Below are 20012 nucleotides of genomic sequence, written 5' to 3'. Positions count from 1 at the left end.
GCCTTCCTCGGCCACTCACTTCAAACCACAACTCCTTCCCCCAACACTCTTTCTCCAGCCTTGATTTTTCTCCAGCCTTGATTTTTCTCCATAGTACTTATCACTTCTATCATCTATATCATATGATTGAGATATATATATATATATATATAGTTTACATATATATTTTATTATATCAACCACATACACACACAACTAGAATGTAAGCTCCATCACAGCAAGGATTTTTGTCTATTGCCCTTACAGCAATATCGCAGCACCTAGAACAGTTCCTGACACTTAGTAAGCACTCAATAAGTATTTCCTGAATGAATGAATGGGCTGAGGTTAACTTTGTCTTCCTGGGGAGGTTTCCTAACACTGAAGTCCAGTCTTTCTTGGATGGTTGGCCTCACACTGCCTTTTTCATATGGCAGCAAAGGTCATGTGTCAAGGTATCAGGAGGGGGTCTAAATTCTTTAAGGCATTGTAAGTAAAATTCCCCACATTTGATATGAAAAGGCTCCCTATAGCCCAAAATGGTTTTGAAAACTTGAGCTTTACAGTTTTCCATTATCCTGTTTTTGTTGTAAATTGATGAAGCAGTGAGAAACTAAGTAATAACAATCATTATTACCTTCCTTGAGCTCCTTCTGGATGCCAGGCACTTTCGTTTCATAGAGAGCCTCTTTCAGCCTCACCCAGTACCAGGTACATAATTTGCAGGGTCCAGTGCAAAAGGAAAATGTGAGACCCCTCGTTCAAAGTGCAGGAATAAAGTGCCATTAAAGGTACTACAATATGAAGATTTTTTTTTCTTTATTCCACAGACTCTTTCTCACCTTGTCATAATGTTTTTATTTGCTATTTAATGTCGTCCTAAATAAAGTAAAATTTTAAATTGTTGACATGAAGTTTGACCTTTCATGTTTACACTGTGCACCGCTCATTTTAAACGCAAATATAAGAGCACTGAACTCATTTGTGAAATTGCACAATTTATATTTCATAGATCGCAGATGCATATGTATTTCATTCTTTCCAGAAGCGTGGGAATTCTGCACCCAAATAGCTCAACTGTTTCTATTTCACTTCTTGGATGCATGCGCATTCTAGCGACACTCTCTACCTTTGGCTTACTGATGGGTAAGGAAGGACGGAAGGGAAAGGGGGCAGTAGGTTGTCCTATCTTTCCTTTTGCTTCTATATCATCATTTTCAGTGTAAGTGGTTGGCTAAATAGGGAAGTAACATGAGTCAGAAAGGATATGATGGGGTCCCTTGGTCGTTTGTGTTTCCTTGAACACCTTGCCTTCTTTTTTGCATTCTGGTTTGGATGGAAAGTGACCTCTCAGTGCTGCTGTTTATTCAGTCGCAGATGTGACACACTTTCCTTGCACTCCCTGAATTCCCATGCATCACGAGTCCACTGGAATTGGGAGCTCAGGGGGCATCGCAAATACCACCTGTGAAGGGGGCAGCAGGAATGGCAGACACACATCCTGTACCTCTCTTGCCTGCTCACACACATGCTCCATTGTCCCATCCAACCTCACTTATAAGACACAAGCTCAAAGATAAAATTCTTGCAAATCTCAATATAACAAGAGCAGAGCATTAAACCAAATGGAGGGCCCATCTGAGCACAGGTTCCTACACAACTTCCCAGGTTGCGCGCCCGGGAAGCCAGCCCTGTCCTCACCACAGCCTCACAAGTGGAGCATGTTACTACCGTTCACAGGTGAGACTGCTGAAACCCAGAGAGAAAATAACTTGCCCGAGGTCCCTGAGCCTGTGGCAGAGCTGGAACTCAAATCCTGGCTGTTTGATCAGGTTGCCTGTGTGGCCAGTTAGCATGACAAAATAACCACAGGTAGGAGGTAAGACCCCAGGGGTTTTGGCCATTTCCAAGTAATTGTGTAACCTTGGACAAGTCTGCCTTAGGACTTTAGTTTTCATCTCAATGTGAGGCTAATGCCTGTTTTTTTTCATACAAGTTATAGTTTTTCACAAGCCAGAGGGTTGGTTGCATGGTCCCTTCTCTCTTTGTCCTGAGAGCTGGAGGAACTCACAGAGATGTGTGTTGGGTGACAGTGCTGTTTTTCCTGTGGCAGCACATGCACTAATGGCCATGCACTTTGCATGCTTTATTTGGCCTGTCCCTCAGACGATGGCTGAAATGTCCCAGGAGAATGTGAGAGAGGTTATTTTCTGGGAGTGTGCCAGGGCCTAATTAGAGTGAAGGGGGCAAATGGAGGCTTTGTCAACTTTGCAAAAATTCTGTGACCACCTCCCATAAAACTTTTTTAGTTGTCTCTCTATGTAGACCACAGGAATGCTGTTCCTTGAGGATGGTTAGACAGGGTAGATGATTGAATTGCATCTTAAAAGACTCGAGAATGTGGATCTGGGCAAACCATCTTCCCCTGTCCAGCCAAGGATGAGCCCAACAGGCCAAGGGGATGTGATTCACCTGGCAGGTCCTATCATAAGAAGTCCAAGAGCCAGTGAAGGATAAGGTATCAGGAGAGAAGATCATTTTATACAGACAAGGCAAAATGGAACATCATTTCCATTGTATCAAGTCTTCTGGAAACGCGAAAGAAGTTGATGTACATTGAGTGCATCTTGACTCAAAAAATGTGTGTGTGTGTGTGTGTGTGTGTAGTTGGGAACAGGGGAAGGGAGACTCTTTCATGACCTCTGTGGAATGAAGACCCAGTAAAGCAAAAGACCCAACAAAGCAAAGGGAGGGCCCATGGCTTTGGATTCTGACAAGCCTCTTCCCTCAAGTGTAAAGATAATAACATTATCTTATCCAGTTGTTAGGAGGATTAAATGAGGCGATAAATGAATGTAAAGAGAGTAGAATGGTAGCTGACACATAATAAGCACCCTGTAAATGGCGACAAAAGTGGTACTTAGGATTAGTTATTAAGGAGACTTTGTAAAATGCTACCTGGTTAAGTTCCTTTCAACTCATTTCTCCCCACGGTGAATTATTGGTTTGCATCTTGGCAAATACTTTCAAGCAACCACTAAATTGATTTATATATAAGAGACTGAATTTACTTTTAATTTACTTGAATAAGATTTTTAAATCAGCCTTTTTGATATAAAAATGAATACTTAGCCAGCATTTTGACTTACTATGGTAAGCCAGTGACATTTATTCCTTAGAATTCATCAAATATCACATTCCTACTTTGTGCCTATCACTATTTGAATACAGATATTCACATGTGATCCCTTCCCTCAGAGAGCCCACAATCTTTTGCAAAAATAGACATATAAATCCTTCATTGCAGTGTAGTAAAATTCAGAGCACTGGTGACATTAAGTACCAGAAAGAAGGGGGTGTTGCTAGGAAAGGATCACAGCTCCAGATGATAGGAAATGACCGTTTTTCTTTCCTAGTAACTGTATTTCTACCTAGAAAATATTAGGGGAAAAGACAAAGCCAATAGTAAATTGTTAGGGGGAAAAAAGGCCTTTTTTCCCAAGTAATTCAACTTGGAAGTATTTCTGTACTTCTTGTGAACTTCTCATGTGCCTGAAATTAGGCTAAAATTCATGAAACTCTCTGTACTATCAAAAGATCCTTTGAATTTCAGTAGTAGGTTCCAGTACACTTTCAGGAAAAAGGCTTGTTTTGTGCTCCCTCTGCAGTTTATATCTTTAGTGGATTATTTATAGAGAGCTTTAAATATACCTTAGTAATTTTTCCTAAGCTGCAACCTATTGTTTAGGTCCAAACTCAGAACTGGCTTCTGAGAACGACCACGGGGAAGTTTTGGATACAAATGTAAAGTAATTCTACTTGAAGAACTCATGGAAAAGAACTTTGCTGGGCATTGATTCTGTGAGATTCACACGGAAAAAATCCTAAGAATTCTCCGTTGAAAACATGAGAGTGGGATCAAGAGGGATCAGACATTTAGGAGTTTGTATCAGACTGTAGGAAACTTTGGAATCATCACTACTAATAAATTTTCATGAAGATTGCAGTGACTGTCAGGATGATTGTTATTTCAGCCAACTGAGAAGATGGAGGTTGTTTTTTAGATGCGGCAGCATGGGCTATAGCTATGTTTGTAAATTTCATGTTCATTTACTTCCTGTGATGCAGGCCAATGTGCTAGGCCAGTCGGTGGTCCTTCATCACTTAAGGAGCTGGTGCAGCTGAAGCCTCATCCCAGAAAATCTGAATCATCAGACCTTGGATGGGACCAGGTGTATGCATTTAAAGCACCCCTAGTATTTTTTTATCCCTGGAGGTCTGCAGGCTGCACTCTTGGGAGTCTAGCAAAGCATGAAAACCTCCTTCCCTTCATGGAGCTCACAGCCTCATTGTGGACATGAATCCATTACTCCAGGAGGATAAGCCAATCCCAAATGGTTTGTGCTACTTAAAATGCTATGTGTGGGATGTGCCTGGCTGTCATTTTATTCTATTTCTCAGGGAAATATTTAAGTACACTAATAAACATAGACACTTTGTGGGCACGTCTGCTAAACATGGGACATGCACACACCAACACAATCCAATTTGGAGGAAGGAGGCAGGATGGTTGGAAACACATCATAGCAGACTTTGAAATGCGCCCAAAGTCTTTTGAACTTAATTGGTAAAGAAATAGGTAGCTCAGGTTTGAGACTCTCATCACATCACTTCTAATGTCCAACGTCCTTAGTGTGGCATTCAGAGCCCTCCGTGACCTGCCACCCTGGCCTTAGTTTGAACCTCTCCCCATTCCCCTTGAACAGTGAGCTTGATACCTTCTTGTCCCATGAGGAGGCTGTGGAATGATCTTTCCCCCTTTCTTCATTTGGCAGCCCTCTCTCACTTCTTTACTCCTCCTAGAAGCCTCTCCTGACTCCCTAGATTGGGCTCAGTACCGCTCTGCACCCTGTGCACCCAGTTCTGTCTTTTTATTTTTTCGGCTGCGTCGGGTCTTCGTTGCTGCGCACAGGCTTTCTCTAGTTGCGGCGAACTGGGGCTACTCTTTGTTGCAGTGTGCGGGCTTCTCATTGCGGTGGCTTCTCTTGTTGCGGAGCATGGGCTCTAGGCGCCTGGGCTTCAGTAGTTGCGGCACGTGGGCTCGGTAGTTGTGGCTCGTGCGCTCTAGAGTGCAGGCTCAGTAGTTGCGGCGCATGGGTTTAGTTGCTCCATGGCATGTGGGATCTTCCCGGACCAGGGATCGAACCCGTGTCCCCAGGTGGATTATCAACCACTGCACCACCAGGGAAGTCCCCCCACTTCTGTCTTACCACCTTCCTAATTGGGTTGAGAGTTTTTGTGTGTGAGCATCTCCTCCACTAGATGGTAAGCAACTCCAGAGCAGTGATTTCTCTCTTCCTGTTTTGGTCTTGCCAGCCCAGTACCTGACGTACCGTAGATGCCCCATACATGTCTGCAGTGAGGTTGATAGATGTAAACATTAAATGGAAAGCAAATAACAGACTCATCCTCAAGTTTTCCTTCAGCTGGATTCTGCTAGAGAGGATTTTGAGCACTCTTCTGCCAGTGAGTCCAAAGGTGTTGAGGGATGGGTGGCCATGGAGGGCTCCTGAAATTCCTGCCCTGCGGATGCACAGGCCATAGGCAATCCGTGGCTCTGTAGGAGAGAGCAGTGAGGATGTGAACTCCATCAGGTTGCTTGTTTTCTGGTTTTCACATTTCCCTCTTAATTGGCATGGCTTCTTTGGAAGTGATGTACTCTTGATTTTTTGCCAAGAGTGGCTGTGTGCTCACAAAGCTTTCCTCTCCAACAAAATGGTTTCTGTCCTTTGGTCACTTGTGGACAACCCTGGCTTCATTTTGTGAGTGAATGACAAGGCGGCAGTGAGTCAGTTTGGGGGAATAAAACAACAAATGAACCCACGGGTTGGTGTCTGTATTATGAAGTCTTATCTCATCTGAGTGGAATGAGATTGAGATAAGTCCTTTGGAAATCTTCTCTAGAAATAAGAATAAAAAGTCCTGCTGTCTTATGAACTGTACATTTTTTATTTTTTCCTTCATTTATTTTGCTGCACTTCTTGTAGCTTTAACTAACTGTAAAGTAGAAAATATCTATGCTTTGCTTCTGTTCTCAAAGCTCTTAATTATTTGGCCCTGAGGCCAGAGACAAAAACAATTTGGTTTTACTCTGCCACATTCCAAAAATAACTTTAGTAATACCCTCTTTGGTTATCTTAAAAGTGTAGAGTGGATGCTTTTATCCTAAAGTAGCAGTGTCTGACTGTTGGGGGGACTTTAGCTATATGACTGTTGTTTAGCAACTAAATGCTGGTGACTCATTCACTTTGACTGTGGTACAGGAAAATTCTTTCCATGGAAAACACAGGAGGGGGGCAATGTCTCTGAACCACTATGTAGTATTTTCCTTTGCAAAAGGCTTCTCTGGAAATGAGTAGGCACCAGCTGTTACTCTGCTGGCGTAGTCTCCAAAGCGGCCAGTGAGCCTTCCTCAACCAGGGTTTCTGTGCAGTTTATCCACAAAGGTATACAGGTAGGTTCAGAGCTGTAATAAATCAGTTTGGTTAATAAACTGAAATCTCAGGATTAAAAATGGTCACCCTGAATAAAAGAGAAATTGAACTAATTGCATTTACAGTATCCAGAATATTTATGTATGATCTGGTTTGGACTAGAAACACAATGGTGTTTTAGTGTCACATTCCATGGGGTGTGGGGCGGGAAGGGAGAGAGAGAGGGTGAGAGAGGGAGTGCCTCAGTGAGGTGCTAATCTGTCTATGCAGCAAAAATATAATAAACTAAATTCACCTGCTAGGCTTACAGCACCAAACTAATTCCAGTTCTCTGAGTTTAATTTTGCTTGTCCGCATCTCCTCGCGGGCTCTGAGGGTGTTAGGGATGGGAGAAGTAGACTGTGCAGTGCTAGCTGTGAACTTTCGGGGATAGAAAGGGCTTGTCCCCTCCTGCTCTCGAGCCCTGCCCATCCCTCTCGACCTGAGGTCGTGCTGCTCTCATGCTTGGCTCGTATTTATGAATGGAGGTTAGAGAAGCCGCTTAAAGGCTCTTCAGTGCTTACACTCCAGCTGGCTGCTGACTTAGGAAAAACATGACCCTATGGGGCTGCGGTGGGGGCAGGGAGGACCGTGGGAGAAGTTTGTGTCATAGAAATGACGACCCAGGGGTTGGAGGGGCCTTATTAGCCCTTTCTTACAGGCAGAGATGCCCAGGCTATTAATAGTAAAGCCCTGAATCACCGATGTAGGAATGTCACAGCTGCTTGAGCTCTGCCTCTGTTACCCGGCAGAAAAGCAGCCCCGCCCAACGTCACTTCAGCTATAAACAACCTCGGAGGCAAAGATGAGGCACGTTGATTGACTTCATTCCTTTCTGTTACCCCAGCTCTCTTAGGCCCAACACGGTACAATATTTCCAGTAAAACAGTCGAATCCTGGCTGTGCGTTCTGGTTCTGCAGGACGGGTTGCCCATCTGCTGCTCTCTCCGAGCCACGGCATCTGCCTTTGTGTCTCTCGCTCATCACATCTCTCCCACATGGTGGGGAGAGCAAGCAAATGATCTGGGTTTCGGAGACAGGTGCTGGAATGGGGTGGGCGTCGGCTTAGTGAGCCCAGCCTCCACCCCCGGAAGTCACCTGCTCCCGTGAGACCAACGTGTGCTCCTGTGGGTCAGAAATCAAAAGCCTTGTCACTTGTCAGGTTTCACTGCCCCTGCCGGATCAGGCTTAGGCTGGTGAGCGGTGCGGGGGTGACTGCCCTTCACTTTGTGGCTGGGAGGGTTCCTCCCTCACATATACACAACCCAATAGGGGCTTGTCTAGAAAACTCTAAAGAAGCAAGGAGAAGGGGGAAGTCAGAATCCTACCTGGATAACTCAGATTTTTACTTTGATCCTGAATTTGATCCTGGATGAGGAATTGAATCCTGAAAGAGCCTCTTCCCAGGCTCCCTCTCATTGTCTGCCCGGTCCCCTGCTTCTCCCATTTCAGGTAAGGGGTCAGGGAGCAGCAGGGCAAATCACAAATCAAATGTCATTATTCATTTTTCATTGTAATTAAACCTCCAGGACCCTAAAAGTTGAAAAAAATGAACTTGAAGGCATCACTAGCATTATTTTTCTACCAAGGCTAATTTTACTTATTTATTTATTTTGGGGGGTAGGAATTTAACACAAATTTACTTGCATAGATTTAAATTGCAGTTTCTATTATAAAAACAGAAAGGTTACCCTTTCACTTTTTTTTTTTAACATCTTTATTGGAGTATAATTGCTTTACAATGGTGTGTTAGTTTCTGCTGTATAACAAAGTGAATCAGCTATACGAATACATATATCCCCGTATCCCCTCCCTCTTGCATCTCCCTCCCACCCTCCCTATCCCACCCCTCTAGGTGGTCACAAAGCAGTGAGCTGATCTCCCTGTGCCATGCAGCTGCTTCCCACTAGCTGTTTTACATTTGGTAGTGTATATATGTCCATGCCACTCTCTCACTTCATCCCAGCTTACCCTTCCCCCTCCCCGTGTCCTCAAGTCCATTCTCTACTGTGTCTGTGTCTTTATTCCTGTCCTGCCCCTAGGTTCTTCAGAACCACTTTTTGTGTTTTTTAGATTCCGTATATATGTTTTAGCATACGGTATTTGTTTTTCTCTTTCTGACTTACTTCACTCTGTATGACAGACTCTAGGTCCATCCACCTCACTACAAATGACTCAATTTCATTTCTTTTTATGGCTGAGTAATATTCCATTGTATGTATATGCCACATCTTCTTTATCCATTCATCTGTCGATGGACACTTAGGTTGCTTCCATGTCCTGGCTATTGTAAATAGAGCTGCAGTGAACATTGTGGTACATGACTCTTTTTGAATTATGGTTTTCTCAGGGTATATGACCAGTAGTGGGATTGCTGGGTCATATGGCAGTTCTATTTTTAGTTTTTTAAGGAACCTCCATACTGTTCTCCATAGTGGCTGTATCAATTTACATTCCCCCCAACAGTGCAAGAGGGTTCCCTTTTCTCCACACCCTCTCCAGCATTTATTGTTTGTAGATTTTTTGATGATGGCCATTCTGACTGGTGTGAGGTGGTACCTCATTGTAGTTTTGATTTGCATTTCTCTGATGATTAGTGATGTTGAGCATCCTTTCATGTGTTTGTTGGTAATCTGTATATCTTCTTTGGAGAAATGTCCATCTAGGTCTTCTGCCCATTTTTGGATTGGGTTGTATGTTTTTTTGATATTGAGCTGCATGAGCCGCCAAGGCTAATTTTATTTATTCAGTTGGTCTGAAAGAAGCTGAATTGACAGCAGCAGTAATAGGAGACTAATAAGCTAACAATTGACTAGTTTTACTTATTGGAACAGTCCCTGGCTTGCCCCTCGGCCCCCCTCTTCTGGCAATCATTTATCAGACCCCGGGAGGGGGCCAGGGCTCCGGAGCATTTTGATGCCCGTTTTCCCGGCACGAGGAATGCTACGTGGTGTCAGTGACCAGAGATTAGGGCACTGGAATTTTGCATTTGTTACAGCAGCAGCTGTAGTGAGTGGCTGAGGCCGAAGGGCAGCGTCCCGCCCTCCCCCCTCCACCAGCAGGGCGCGGCCACCACTCGGCAGCGATCCCTGGGGCGGGCACCGGAGCTCGGCCCTCCAGACAGGGGGCGGGATTTTAGAAAGAAGCCCCGGACTTGGCAAGTGGATGCCCCGGTTCTTCCTCGCTGCCTCTGCCGCAGCCGATCTGTCTGCCTAGGGGCGCTCCCACTCCTAGACTTTGTTCCTGTTTCCTTCGGTGCTGCTCGCCAAAGGCCCTGGTTGCCATGGTGAAGGAGAAAGGTAATTATAAATATCGATCACTGTGCATGGTTGCAGAAGTTGGACTGGTGCTGCAGGGCTCGGCCACCTAATGGGGGATGATCAATGGAAAGCCGGGCAGACATGTTCTTGGTGTGAGAATCTGTACTGTGGTGTCCGTGTTTCCACAGAACGGAGACTTACTTCATCAAGAACCTTTCATTTAGCCACGGCGTCGTCAGAAGCACATCCTATTTCTGGAGTGTTTGCACAGCCGAGCTCCCGGGCGTGCGTCTCTTTTGCCTGACATTGCATTTTGAATTTTCGGTTGTGTTTGAGCCTTGCCTTCCTGCCCTCATCCTAGCCTCCATTCTTCCTCACTTACCCCCACCCAAATCAATAAATTAATGAAGATGTGTAATGAAAGGACCCTTCTACCACGTCTGTGCTGTGTTGGCATCTGCCCAAGCCTAGCTGTATGGCTGGAAGTTCGAAGTGGGCTGTCTTAAAGGTTCCAGGTGTGCCACTCTTAATAACCTGTCATTTCAGCGGCATCCCTAATCACTCCTCCAAACACCTTAAAGGATGCTTAACATGTCAAAGGTGGCAGATTATGTCTTAAGAAGAAAGTAAAAAGGGAGAGGGCTGTCATGCTCTGCACAGGTGTGCAGTATTTATGCACTGGGCGTGGTCCTGAAATGGAAGTTAAATCTTTCAGAATTGAATTGTAGTTTAAATTATTCGTTTATCTGGGAAATATAAAAGAGCACAACAGTGTTTGATTTTAATTATCCAAGTAATATATAAATATGTCTTACGTTAAGAAAAGTGAAATGTCACAGGAGACTAGAGAGTGAAAGGTGAAATCCCCTTGCCCCTACCCTGTACACCTCAACTCCCCTTTCTCTCTTGAGGCAAAATTGTTAATAGTTACTGTGCATCCTTTTAGACCTTCTAGACAGGAATAAGATAGATAGATGAGAGATAGATACATAGATAGATAGATAGGTAGATAGTATTTTAAAAGGATCATTCTTTGATCATTTTCTATGGCTTGATTTTTTCTCTTAATATGTCTTCGGGACCTTTACAACATGATTTGATAGTGTGAGTAACCACCACTTAATTTTGCTTTTTGGGTAAGCTTGGATTTATTCTACCACATTTTCTGACTGGGGACGTACTTTTCTCCATAAACACAGATGTCTGCTCTTTGGGGGCTGTCTTGAACATTTCAGTGATTTATCTTTATCTACTTTCTCGTAAAGCCCCTACAGGGAATAAATATTAGGTGAACGTGCTGAACTCAAATTGATCCCTATTGCTGGAAACTCAGTTCAGGTTTATTATGCTAATGGATGGATGGAGAAATAGGATCATGACAGCTAAGTGTGTTAAGACCACACCTTAGGACAAAGAGAAACAGCTTCTGTTCTATCCATTCTGCTCCTGTGTATCTTTCATAAATCACGTTGTTTAGCTTTGGTTTTTCATGGACTAAGGGGTAACTGAGTGAAATGGTTTGGTGCGAATATAGGTGCTTCTAATAATGTTTCCTCTCTTTTTGGGGTAATACCAGGAACCCTCAGAGTAACAGATAAAGATGTTGACATTTAATCAAGGTCAGGTCTCTTCATTTTTACCTCTCCCACAGAGGAGAGAAACAACCTGGCTCTGAGCTCTATTGCTAATGGATTTGAGTTTGTTTCCCCAACAGGAGTAATTTATGAGTGATGGGAAAGGGGATGGTAAAAGCCACTTCCCGATTCCATCCCCCAGGGGTCCAGGAAGCTCCAGACATTTTGTATGTGGTGAATGTATTATAGATCAGTGGTCCCCGAATAGCAGCTCTTTTTAAGTCACTACAGACTTCCCAAAGCTCGGATTGCCTGTGTTCACATTTGCTTTACAAGTCAGTAGCCACTTTCTGACTGGAACACTTTGGACAGGGCACCGAGAGGTCACATACTAGTATTATCTTAGCCCTTAGCCACTGATTAAAGGCTGTTCCTTTTTTATTTTGAGGTCTGTGTCAGTCTCCACTTCTGTCTCCCAGCTTCCTGACTGCATTGACCTCAGCCAACAGCAGGGGAAGGCAGGGTTTTTGGTGGGTACACAAGCGCTTCCATGGAAAGAAAGGAATTTCATTATAGCTTTTAAAGAGAGAAGGGCACAGGAAAGCACATAGTCCAGACATTCATCCTAGAGTGAGAAAACTGGGCTTCAGAAAGGGTAGGTAAATTGCTCAAAATCACACAGCGGGTAATTGGACCAAGCGCTCATCCTCTGTGTTCCATCAAAGCGGAACATGGCTCAGTGTCTGCATTTACTACAGTGTGTGGACACCCACTGGCTCCGTCACTAGACAGCGAGCCTCTTAGAAGCAGCCCTGTGTCCCTATCTTTAATCTTCCAGTTCATAGCTTGGTGCCTGCCCATCGTAGATTCTCACAGTTGAAACAGGTTGGCCTGTTGTCAGAGCTGGTTCCAGAATCTGTGTCTTCTTGATTCTGAGACCTTTCTAGTCCTCTCCATTTCCTCTTGCTGCCAGAGAGGCCTAGCTTCTTCCTTTCTCCTGGAGCTGACACGAATCAGCCTTGAGCGAGCTTGGATCACGGCAGCATCCATCCTGAGGAACATGGGAAGCCCTCTGAAGGAGTGACATAGATTCCCTGTTGCTCACCACTTAGAGATGGTTTAGCTCACACTGACTTGTGCCACCATTTTCTCTCCTAGGCAAAGTTTCCATGTATCTCTCGGCTTGGGATTGACACTGACAGGAAAGAAAGCATGCTGGCAGATCACACCTCTACCAGTGTGGAATGACATTTGCCAACATGCTTTGACCCTCATTCTCTTCTCTTCTCCTAACCAGGTGCCCACCCATTTCCAGTTGCAGAGACTTATTGATCTGGGAATCTTGATGAAATGGTTATTTCTCTGATGCGTTCAACGGCGTCTTACCCTTGCTGTGTCCTGTAACAAAGAAGCAGGAGAGATTTTGTGGGTTTATCAGTCAGTATCTGTCTTTCTGAATACACTTTCATCAACCTCAATTCCAGAGCCCACTCTACTCATTTAAAAACTGTAATTGTCTAGCTTATGTGTGTTCTAGTGCAAGTTTTAAAAATGAACACAAAAGGGATTTATTATTCCTTTTTGTTAGAGAAAACAAGAATAAGCAAATACTAGAGATTACGTTGTGTAAACACTCATTTATTTAAATAATAAGGGGGGCTTATGGTTTGGAAATCATGTAAGAGGATAAAAATTTAGCAGCGAGGGAGTCACATCAAGGAAAACAGAGTTCTACATTTGAGCACATCATTTTTTGTTTATTTTGTTTCTCAAGTTTTCTGTCACTGTTAGATGACCCAACTTGCTTTTATTTATTTTTTAAATAAATCTATTTATTTATTTATTTTGGCTGCGTTGGGCCTTCGTTGCTGCACGTGGGTTTTCTCTAGTTGCGGCGAGTGGGGGCTACTCTTTCTTCGTTGCGGTGCGCGGGCTTCTCATTGTGGTGGCTTCTCTTGTTGTGGAGCACGGGCTCTAGGCACATGGGCTTCAGTAGTTGTGGCATGCGGGCTCAGTAGTTGTGGTGAACTGGCTTAGTTACTCCATGGCATGTGGGATCTTCCCCGACCAGGGATCGAACCCGTGTCCCCTATGTTGGCAGGCAGATTCTTAACCACCGCGCCACCAGGGAAGTCACCCAACTTGCTTTTAAGGTAGAGCAGGACCCAGTGAAACTCATTCTAGTTCACCCTCGGTGGAGAGACGTTCACCCTCCACCTGACATTCAGGTATATGAGACACACACACACACAAACACACACACACACGGAGCAATCTTGTTTCTTAGCAACTTCTGAGAACAGTGGTGTACTGGGTCTCAGATGTGTTTTACAGACTGGCACCAAAGCAATCCTCTTAGGATGCTGATGTCATCATATTTCCAGCTGAAAAACCTAAATGAGTGACAAGGTAAAGTTCAAGCCTTCCTGCTAATCATTGAGGATTCTCTCCAAGTACTGAAATTACCTCCTCCCCACTCCTATCTAAAACAATCTTGTTTTTTGCATGTGTGCTTTTATTTAATTACATCTTTATTGGAGTATAAGTGCTTTACAATGGTGTGTTAGTTTCTGCTTTATAACAAAGTGAATCAGCTATACGTATACATACATCCCCATATCCCCTCCCTCTTGCACCTCCCTCCCACCCTCCCTATCCCACCCCTCTATGTGGTCACAAAGCACCGAGCTGATCTCCCTGTGCTAAGTGGCTGCTTCCCACTAGCTACCTATTTTACATTTGGTTGTGTATATATGTCCATGCCACTCTCTCACTTTGTCGCAGCTTACCCTTCCCCCTCCCCGTGTCCTCAAGTCCATTCTCTACGTCTGCGTCATCATTCCTGTCCTGCCCCTAGGTTCTGTTTTTGTTTTTAATGTTACTATTAAATCTGCCAGTTATTGAAAATATACTAACTGGCAGGCTTTGTGTTGAAAGCTTTATGTACATTGTTTCTAATCTTTGAAACCATCAAGGTCAGTGGTACTCCTCCCCTTTAATAGATGAGGAAGAGGAGGTTCACAGGAGTTTAGAAACTGGCCAGAGATCACTTAGCTAGAAAGTAGAAGAGCTGATTTTCTACCCAGGCCTATCTGGCTCCAGAATCTGTGCTAATTGTACTTACGGTACCTCCCCCCACACTTTTCCTATTTGAATAATCATGGAGGTATCTTCCTTCTCCATCCTGGGTCATTCTGCCCCTCCTGTTCCTGGTGAGAAATATATATAGTCTCCTTTTCTGTATCTGCCCAAGACCTAACTCAAGTTCTGCTTCCTAACAGTGCTTTACAAAGGCCCATCCCTTCTGTATATTCTTCTAGAGTTACTATGAGCACTTAAGTAAACACCAGAGTAATTATACAACAATTTAATCATCACCTGTATGGCTTAAGGAAGAGTGTCTGTCTCTCCCTAAGGAGTTGTTGACTTCATATACTGTCTTATCAAACAACCTTTAGGGTTGCCACGTGTTGTTGCCTCTAATGGTATCTGTTCTTCCGCCCCTTCCCACTCCTCCCAAAACCCACACCCACAAAGACACTACCCACTCAGGCGCGTGCACACTGCCTAATGTAATCAAAACCCATTTCTGTTCCATCCTTGGGGAAGTCTGAGAACAGACCGTTCTCTGCAGTATAATAATTCATTATCCATCCAAGTCGCCTTCCAGGCCCCCTGTTGGTGTAAAATAGCTTCTCCTAGATTCAGTTTTCCAACCCTGCTTCCCAGGTTGATGCTTCATACCCCACCCCTACCTGTGCCTGGAATTGTCTAGGTTCTTCATTTATCCTTAACTTGAAAAGCCCCAAGTTTTTCAAGGGACACCAATGACAGGGATATTTCCTAAGTAAGGTCTAAAGGGAAGCTATTGATTTAAGGAGACACCATGATGCTATAAGCTTCAGAATACACTGTCTTGATCTGTGACTTATGCACACAACTCAGTTGTGAACTTTGAATCTTTGGAGGGAGAGGAGATCCAGTTTTGTCATCATATTCCACTCGAGAGGAAAAAAAAAACCAAGTGTGAATTTCTCTTACTGTTTTATAAATGAAATAGTACTACTCTCACTAGGAAGTATGGCTCTGCTCCGGTTTTCTTCACAACCGAAGGGCTGTCTGGGTGATGGGATTTCTAACGCTAAGGGAAAGAACTTCATATTAAAAAAGAAAAATCACAACAAATCCCTGCCCTCTGCCACTTACTCACTGATGTCTAAGAATGTTTATCCAGAGAGAAAAACAAAAAAAGACTTTGTTTCCACAATTAGACTTAAGGCTGAATGTGGAAAGAAATCTGAGAGAAGGAACACATTGACTTAAATTTACCCGCTCTTGAGAACATCTCAGCTGGTTGGGCCACTGAGATGGGTGGTCTTCTTTATCCATTCATCTGTCGATGGGCATTTAGGAGAAACTCTTTTTTAAAGAACAAGAACTTGACTTTCCAAAGTCCTGCAGAAAAGACATCCTCAGTGAGACTCACCCTACCAAGAGCAAAATCTTGTGCACCGATTCTCTGTGAGGGGGGGCGGGGGCTCCTCTGTGTCATCATCATATTCACAGCTCCTGGGAGGCAAGCAGGAGGGCCCTCATAGTGCTTGCATCTCGTGTGCCAAAGCCGAAATGCTGAGTATTTTCCTGGGCCAGCATTAGAGAGTCAGAGGACCTTTCAGAAGGTTCAGTGATGGGTGAGTGGTGCAGGATTTCTTCCCATTGTGGTTGAGCCTGATCTGGGCACACCACAGTAGAAACCAGCCCAGCTTCCTATTTCATTGTGTGTTGGTCTGATGGTGACTCATACCGAGAGGTATGTTTATCCCAAACTGGCAGGAGCTGTGTATTCAAGGGCACATTTTGTTAACAGTGGGGAGGGTGAATATTTGTATGCATGACCTCTTTTCTCTGAAACGTTGCATTTGTGTTCACACTGACATGATTAATGCTATTATGGTCCAGTGTGCCCTGGGGGGCCCCAGCGTTGAGTTTCTGTGTCCCATTGCAATCCAATAGGCTGACTTATTTGAATACTTGGACTTAACTGTGAAGATGCTGGTTTTCTTAAGACTTCCAGGGAAATGACTATCGAGGGCAGTGGTTCTCAACTGTTGGCAGGCATCAGAACCACCTGGAGGGCTTGTAAGAACAGGGATGTCTAGGCCCTGCTCCCAGAGTTCTGATTCAGTTAAGTCTGAGGAAGGGCGTGGGGTTTTGCATTTCTAGCAATTCCCAGGTGATGTTGACGCTTGTGGTCTGGGGACCATACTCTGACACTGTCTAGGTAATCCATGGTTTCTGTGGGTAAAATGATCAGCCTTCCATGCAGAGAAGTGAGAACTTTTATATAAGTAGCCTCTCCATTCTCTTTTGCTAATTGATCTTGCTTACAATGCAGACAGCAAAGAGAAGGCCAAGAGCATTGTTCTCGCGCTGACTCTCCTGCATCGTAGAATGAAGCTATAGTTCATTTAAAAAAAGACCTTCTGGGAGATCTGAGTGGCCAGGAGACTGCTGTCAGTATATGACACTGGATGGGCAGAGAGTGGGCCTGGGAGGAAGTTACAAGGTGCCTTTCCCTGGGAGTGAGTTGGCGTTCAGGTTGACTTGGGGAAGGCAGGGAGTCAAGGCACAGGAGTGCCATTCTGTAACCATCATTCCTAATTCTCGAAGGGTTAGGTGAACATTTTTACTGGGGTTCATACACCTTTTTGGAATCCTTTGTAGAAGATAGTTTCAAAGGAGCCAGGATAGTCTTTGAGGAGCTAAAACATAGTATTAAAACCTGGAGCATTTCACCCACCTCCACTATATCGGTCTGTATTCTAGATGTCTGGATTCTGTCTTGTCATTCAACAAAATTGATTGTTCAACAGTCTGTATTCACAATTCTAATTGAAACATTGTGCAGGGAGAAACTTAAGAAAAATTAAGACAAACAGAGAATGGTAGAAAAAGGTAGCACGGTTATTTCACCGTGGAGTATCTGATGGGAAATGAGAGAGAGGGCTGAGTACCCCTCAGAAAAATGGCAGGAGCTGTGGGTTCCCAGGTCCATGGAGGGTCCCCTAAGTGACACGTGGAGCTAGATGAGTGTCTGCTGGATTGCTATGTGCCACTCGTGGGAGCCCTGTCTGGACAGCCGTCGAGGAAGAGTTTTAAGGCCGACAGTGGGAATGGTATCTTCTGGACTGGGTTCAGTGGTGCTGTTCCTGCTCAACTGGAAGACACTGCCTGTCCTGCCATGTGTGAAGAGCCCAGCCTGAAGCAATGAACCATAGCAACGGGATTCTTGAGCGCATCACAGATTTATTGAAGTCTACTCTCCACATTTCGGGGGTAACCTGATACACTGAAAAGGTCCTACCTTCAGTAGGTTAATGAATTAGCCATTGTGGGGAGGGGTGCTGATTGAAAAGAGAGGCAACACAAGGTGATCAGAGGGGATATAAATGGTATTCTCTTGGGGTTCAAAGGAAGGAAGAGTTAGTGTTTCAAATGAATCAGAAAAGGCTTTTCAGAAAAGGAGGCATTTAAGATTGACCTTGGAGGGTTCTGTTAATTTCTTCCTGTTAGGGATGGTGTTTAATTCAATTCGTACTCAGTATACAGTGTCTGCTCCATAGTAAGTGCTCAGTGAACGTTGAACGAACTAACAAGTGGATGAAGGATGCGTATGGGTGTGGGAGGTGGTTATCCTTGTTTAAATGTGTATTCAGAACCTAATAAGAGACGAGCAGTCTCGGTATAGAAACAAATAAAATGTGGTTCTTGACCTGAAAGCACTCACATTCTAGCAAGGAACATAAACACAGAAATGATTATGATATAATGTGAAATGTATGCAGCAGAGAACGCAAAGTAATATGGGGCTGCAGTGCAGGGAGTGATTAATTCTCCTGGGAGGTCATGGCAAGTGAGGCTTTGAAGGTCGAACAGGAGTGCAACAAGTGGATAAAGGGGAAATGAGAGAAAGGTTTCCAGTTGGCAAAACAGAAGCAATGAAGGAAACGCAGCCAGCTGAGTTTGGCAGGAACTACTATTGGTCACGTGACTGCAGTGAACGTGAGGAAGGGTAAATGGAGGGCTTTGCAGGTCAGGTTGAGTTGAGGTTGGTTAGAACCAAAGGCTGTACATACAGATGCCTCCAAGAATCAGGCAGGTGACCTAAATGAATGGAGATTAGGACAGACTGGACAGCAGGGACCCCTCTACAGCGAAAAGCCACTCTGTTGCTCTATCCTGGTTCCCACGAAACTAGGAATGGAGGCATGTAAGCCATGTGGCCAGGCCTTCCAATTTCCAAGAGTGACTAGAAATAGGGGTTTTTATGTAAAATCTCCAGATGCTTAAATGTTGGCAAATGATTCAACTTTCTCTTCAAAAAAATCTTTGTGTAGGCCAAACAAAACATGTCTGTGGGCAGGACTCAGCCAAAGGGCCTTCCGATTGCGGTCTGGGGCTTAACACGGCGCTCACCAAACCTACCCACAGTAAGAAATCCATTTTGACACATCAAGACTCAAGACTTGTGCACTTATGCATATAAATGGCTACAGAAAAAGTCACATGAAGCAATACTTAACCTTTACTCTCTGCTCTTTTCTAGCCTCTCCTATTTTTTTTAACTAAGCTGGTCATGATCCATTGAACCGATATCCTGTTTCACTGGGTCAAGACCTGAAGTTTGAAAACCATTGGTTTAGAACATCTACACTAACTAAAGTTTTATTGGATGGAAACAGAACAAGGTACTTTCTTGGGCAACCATGTTTCTATCCTGTACACTTACAATAGTGCTTAATATGTACATTTTGGTCATTTTGGTTAAGTTGGATTTCTTCACTTGCAACTGGAAAAGTTTTGACAGAATAATTTCGGAGTCTTTTAGTGATCATTTTATCCTAAACAGAAGTTGGCCAGAATTTGGTGTCCTCTTTTGGGGTGCTTGTCATCTTTTGGGTCAATTAAGGACTGACCCAGCTGTTAAATTCAGAGTAAAATGCTACGTGGTTGAACTTCAGCAGAAAGTCCAAAGGGGACCCCCATTCAGGCCTCATTAGCATCTAAGCCTGATGTTTCTGGAACGACTTTTTCATTTAGAAGAATTTCCCCCTATGATTCCACATCACCTCTCTGCTCGCCTGGTCCCCTTGTTTTTGCATCACAACCAGGGAGAGTAGAACAAGTTCAGGGCTTGGGCAGTGTGTCAGGTACCACGTCACCCATCATCAATGCAACAACTCTTCACCTCCATTGGTTGGGCACCATGTGCTATATAGCCTTCAGTTTTGACATATCAGAGTATTTCAAGAAATATTATAACGCAGGGGCTTTGGAGAGAGGTCACCCCTCCCTTGGAATGTCTGAGAGGTGAGTTGTCATAGCAAGCCTCCCGTGCAGCAGGAAAAGCATAACCTTTCTTTGGGTTCTGGGTGTGTCTGCCATCACTCCTACCTTGAGTTGGAGGCACCCCTGCAAGATGCAACAGGACTCAAAAAGAGCTTGGACTATGAAACAAGAGCACCAGAGTGGCTTCTTGCCGTTGGAAGGTGCGGCAGTGATGGAGAGAGCCCTAGGGAAAGGCCGTGCTTAACATGAAAGCCCAGGGACCATGGTGACGTGGCACTGATATGGTGGTGGTTGCATAATAGGTAGGCAGAGAAGCC

General features: G+C 44.3%; 1 protein-coding gene across 1 annotated transcript in view; it reads left to right on the top strand.

Moving 5' to 3' along the window:
• Nucleotides 1-9701: 9701 nt before the first annotated feature.
• Nucleotides 9702-20012, top strand: part of ABLIM1 (actin binding LIM protein 1) — a 183862-nt gene continuing 173551 nt past the window's right edge. Inside the window, exon 1 of the mRNA XM_068548618.1 lies at nucleotides 9702-9811. Coding sequence (XP_068404719.1) covers nucleotides 9796-9811 — 16 coding nt within the window. The 5' untranslated portion in view covers nucleotides 9702-9795. The remainder of the gene's footprint in view (nucleotides 9812-20012) is intronic.

The sequence above is a fragment of the Eschrichtius robustus genome, chromosome 7 (genome assembly GCF_028021215.1).
Source record: "Eschrichtius robustus isolate mEscRob2 chromosome 7, mEscRob2.pri, whole genome shotgun sequence".
In the NCBI taxonomy this organism is placed as follows: Eukaryota; Metazoa; Chordata; class Mammalia; order Artiodactyla; family Eschrichtiidae; genus Eschrichtius; species Eschrichtius robustus.
Note: the sequence above shows the minus strand (reverse complement) of the source record. Positions and strands in the feature narration are given on the sequence as shown.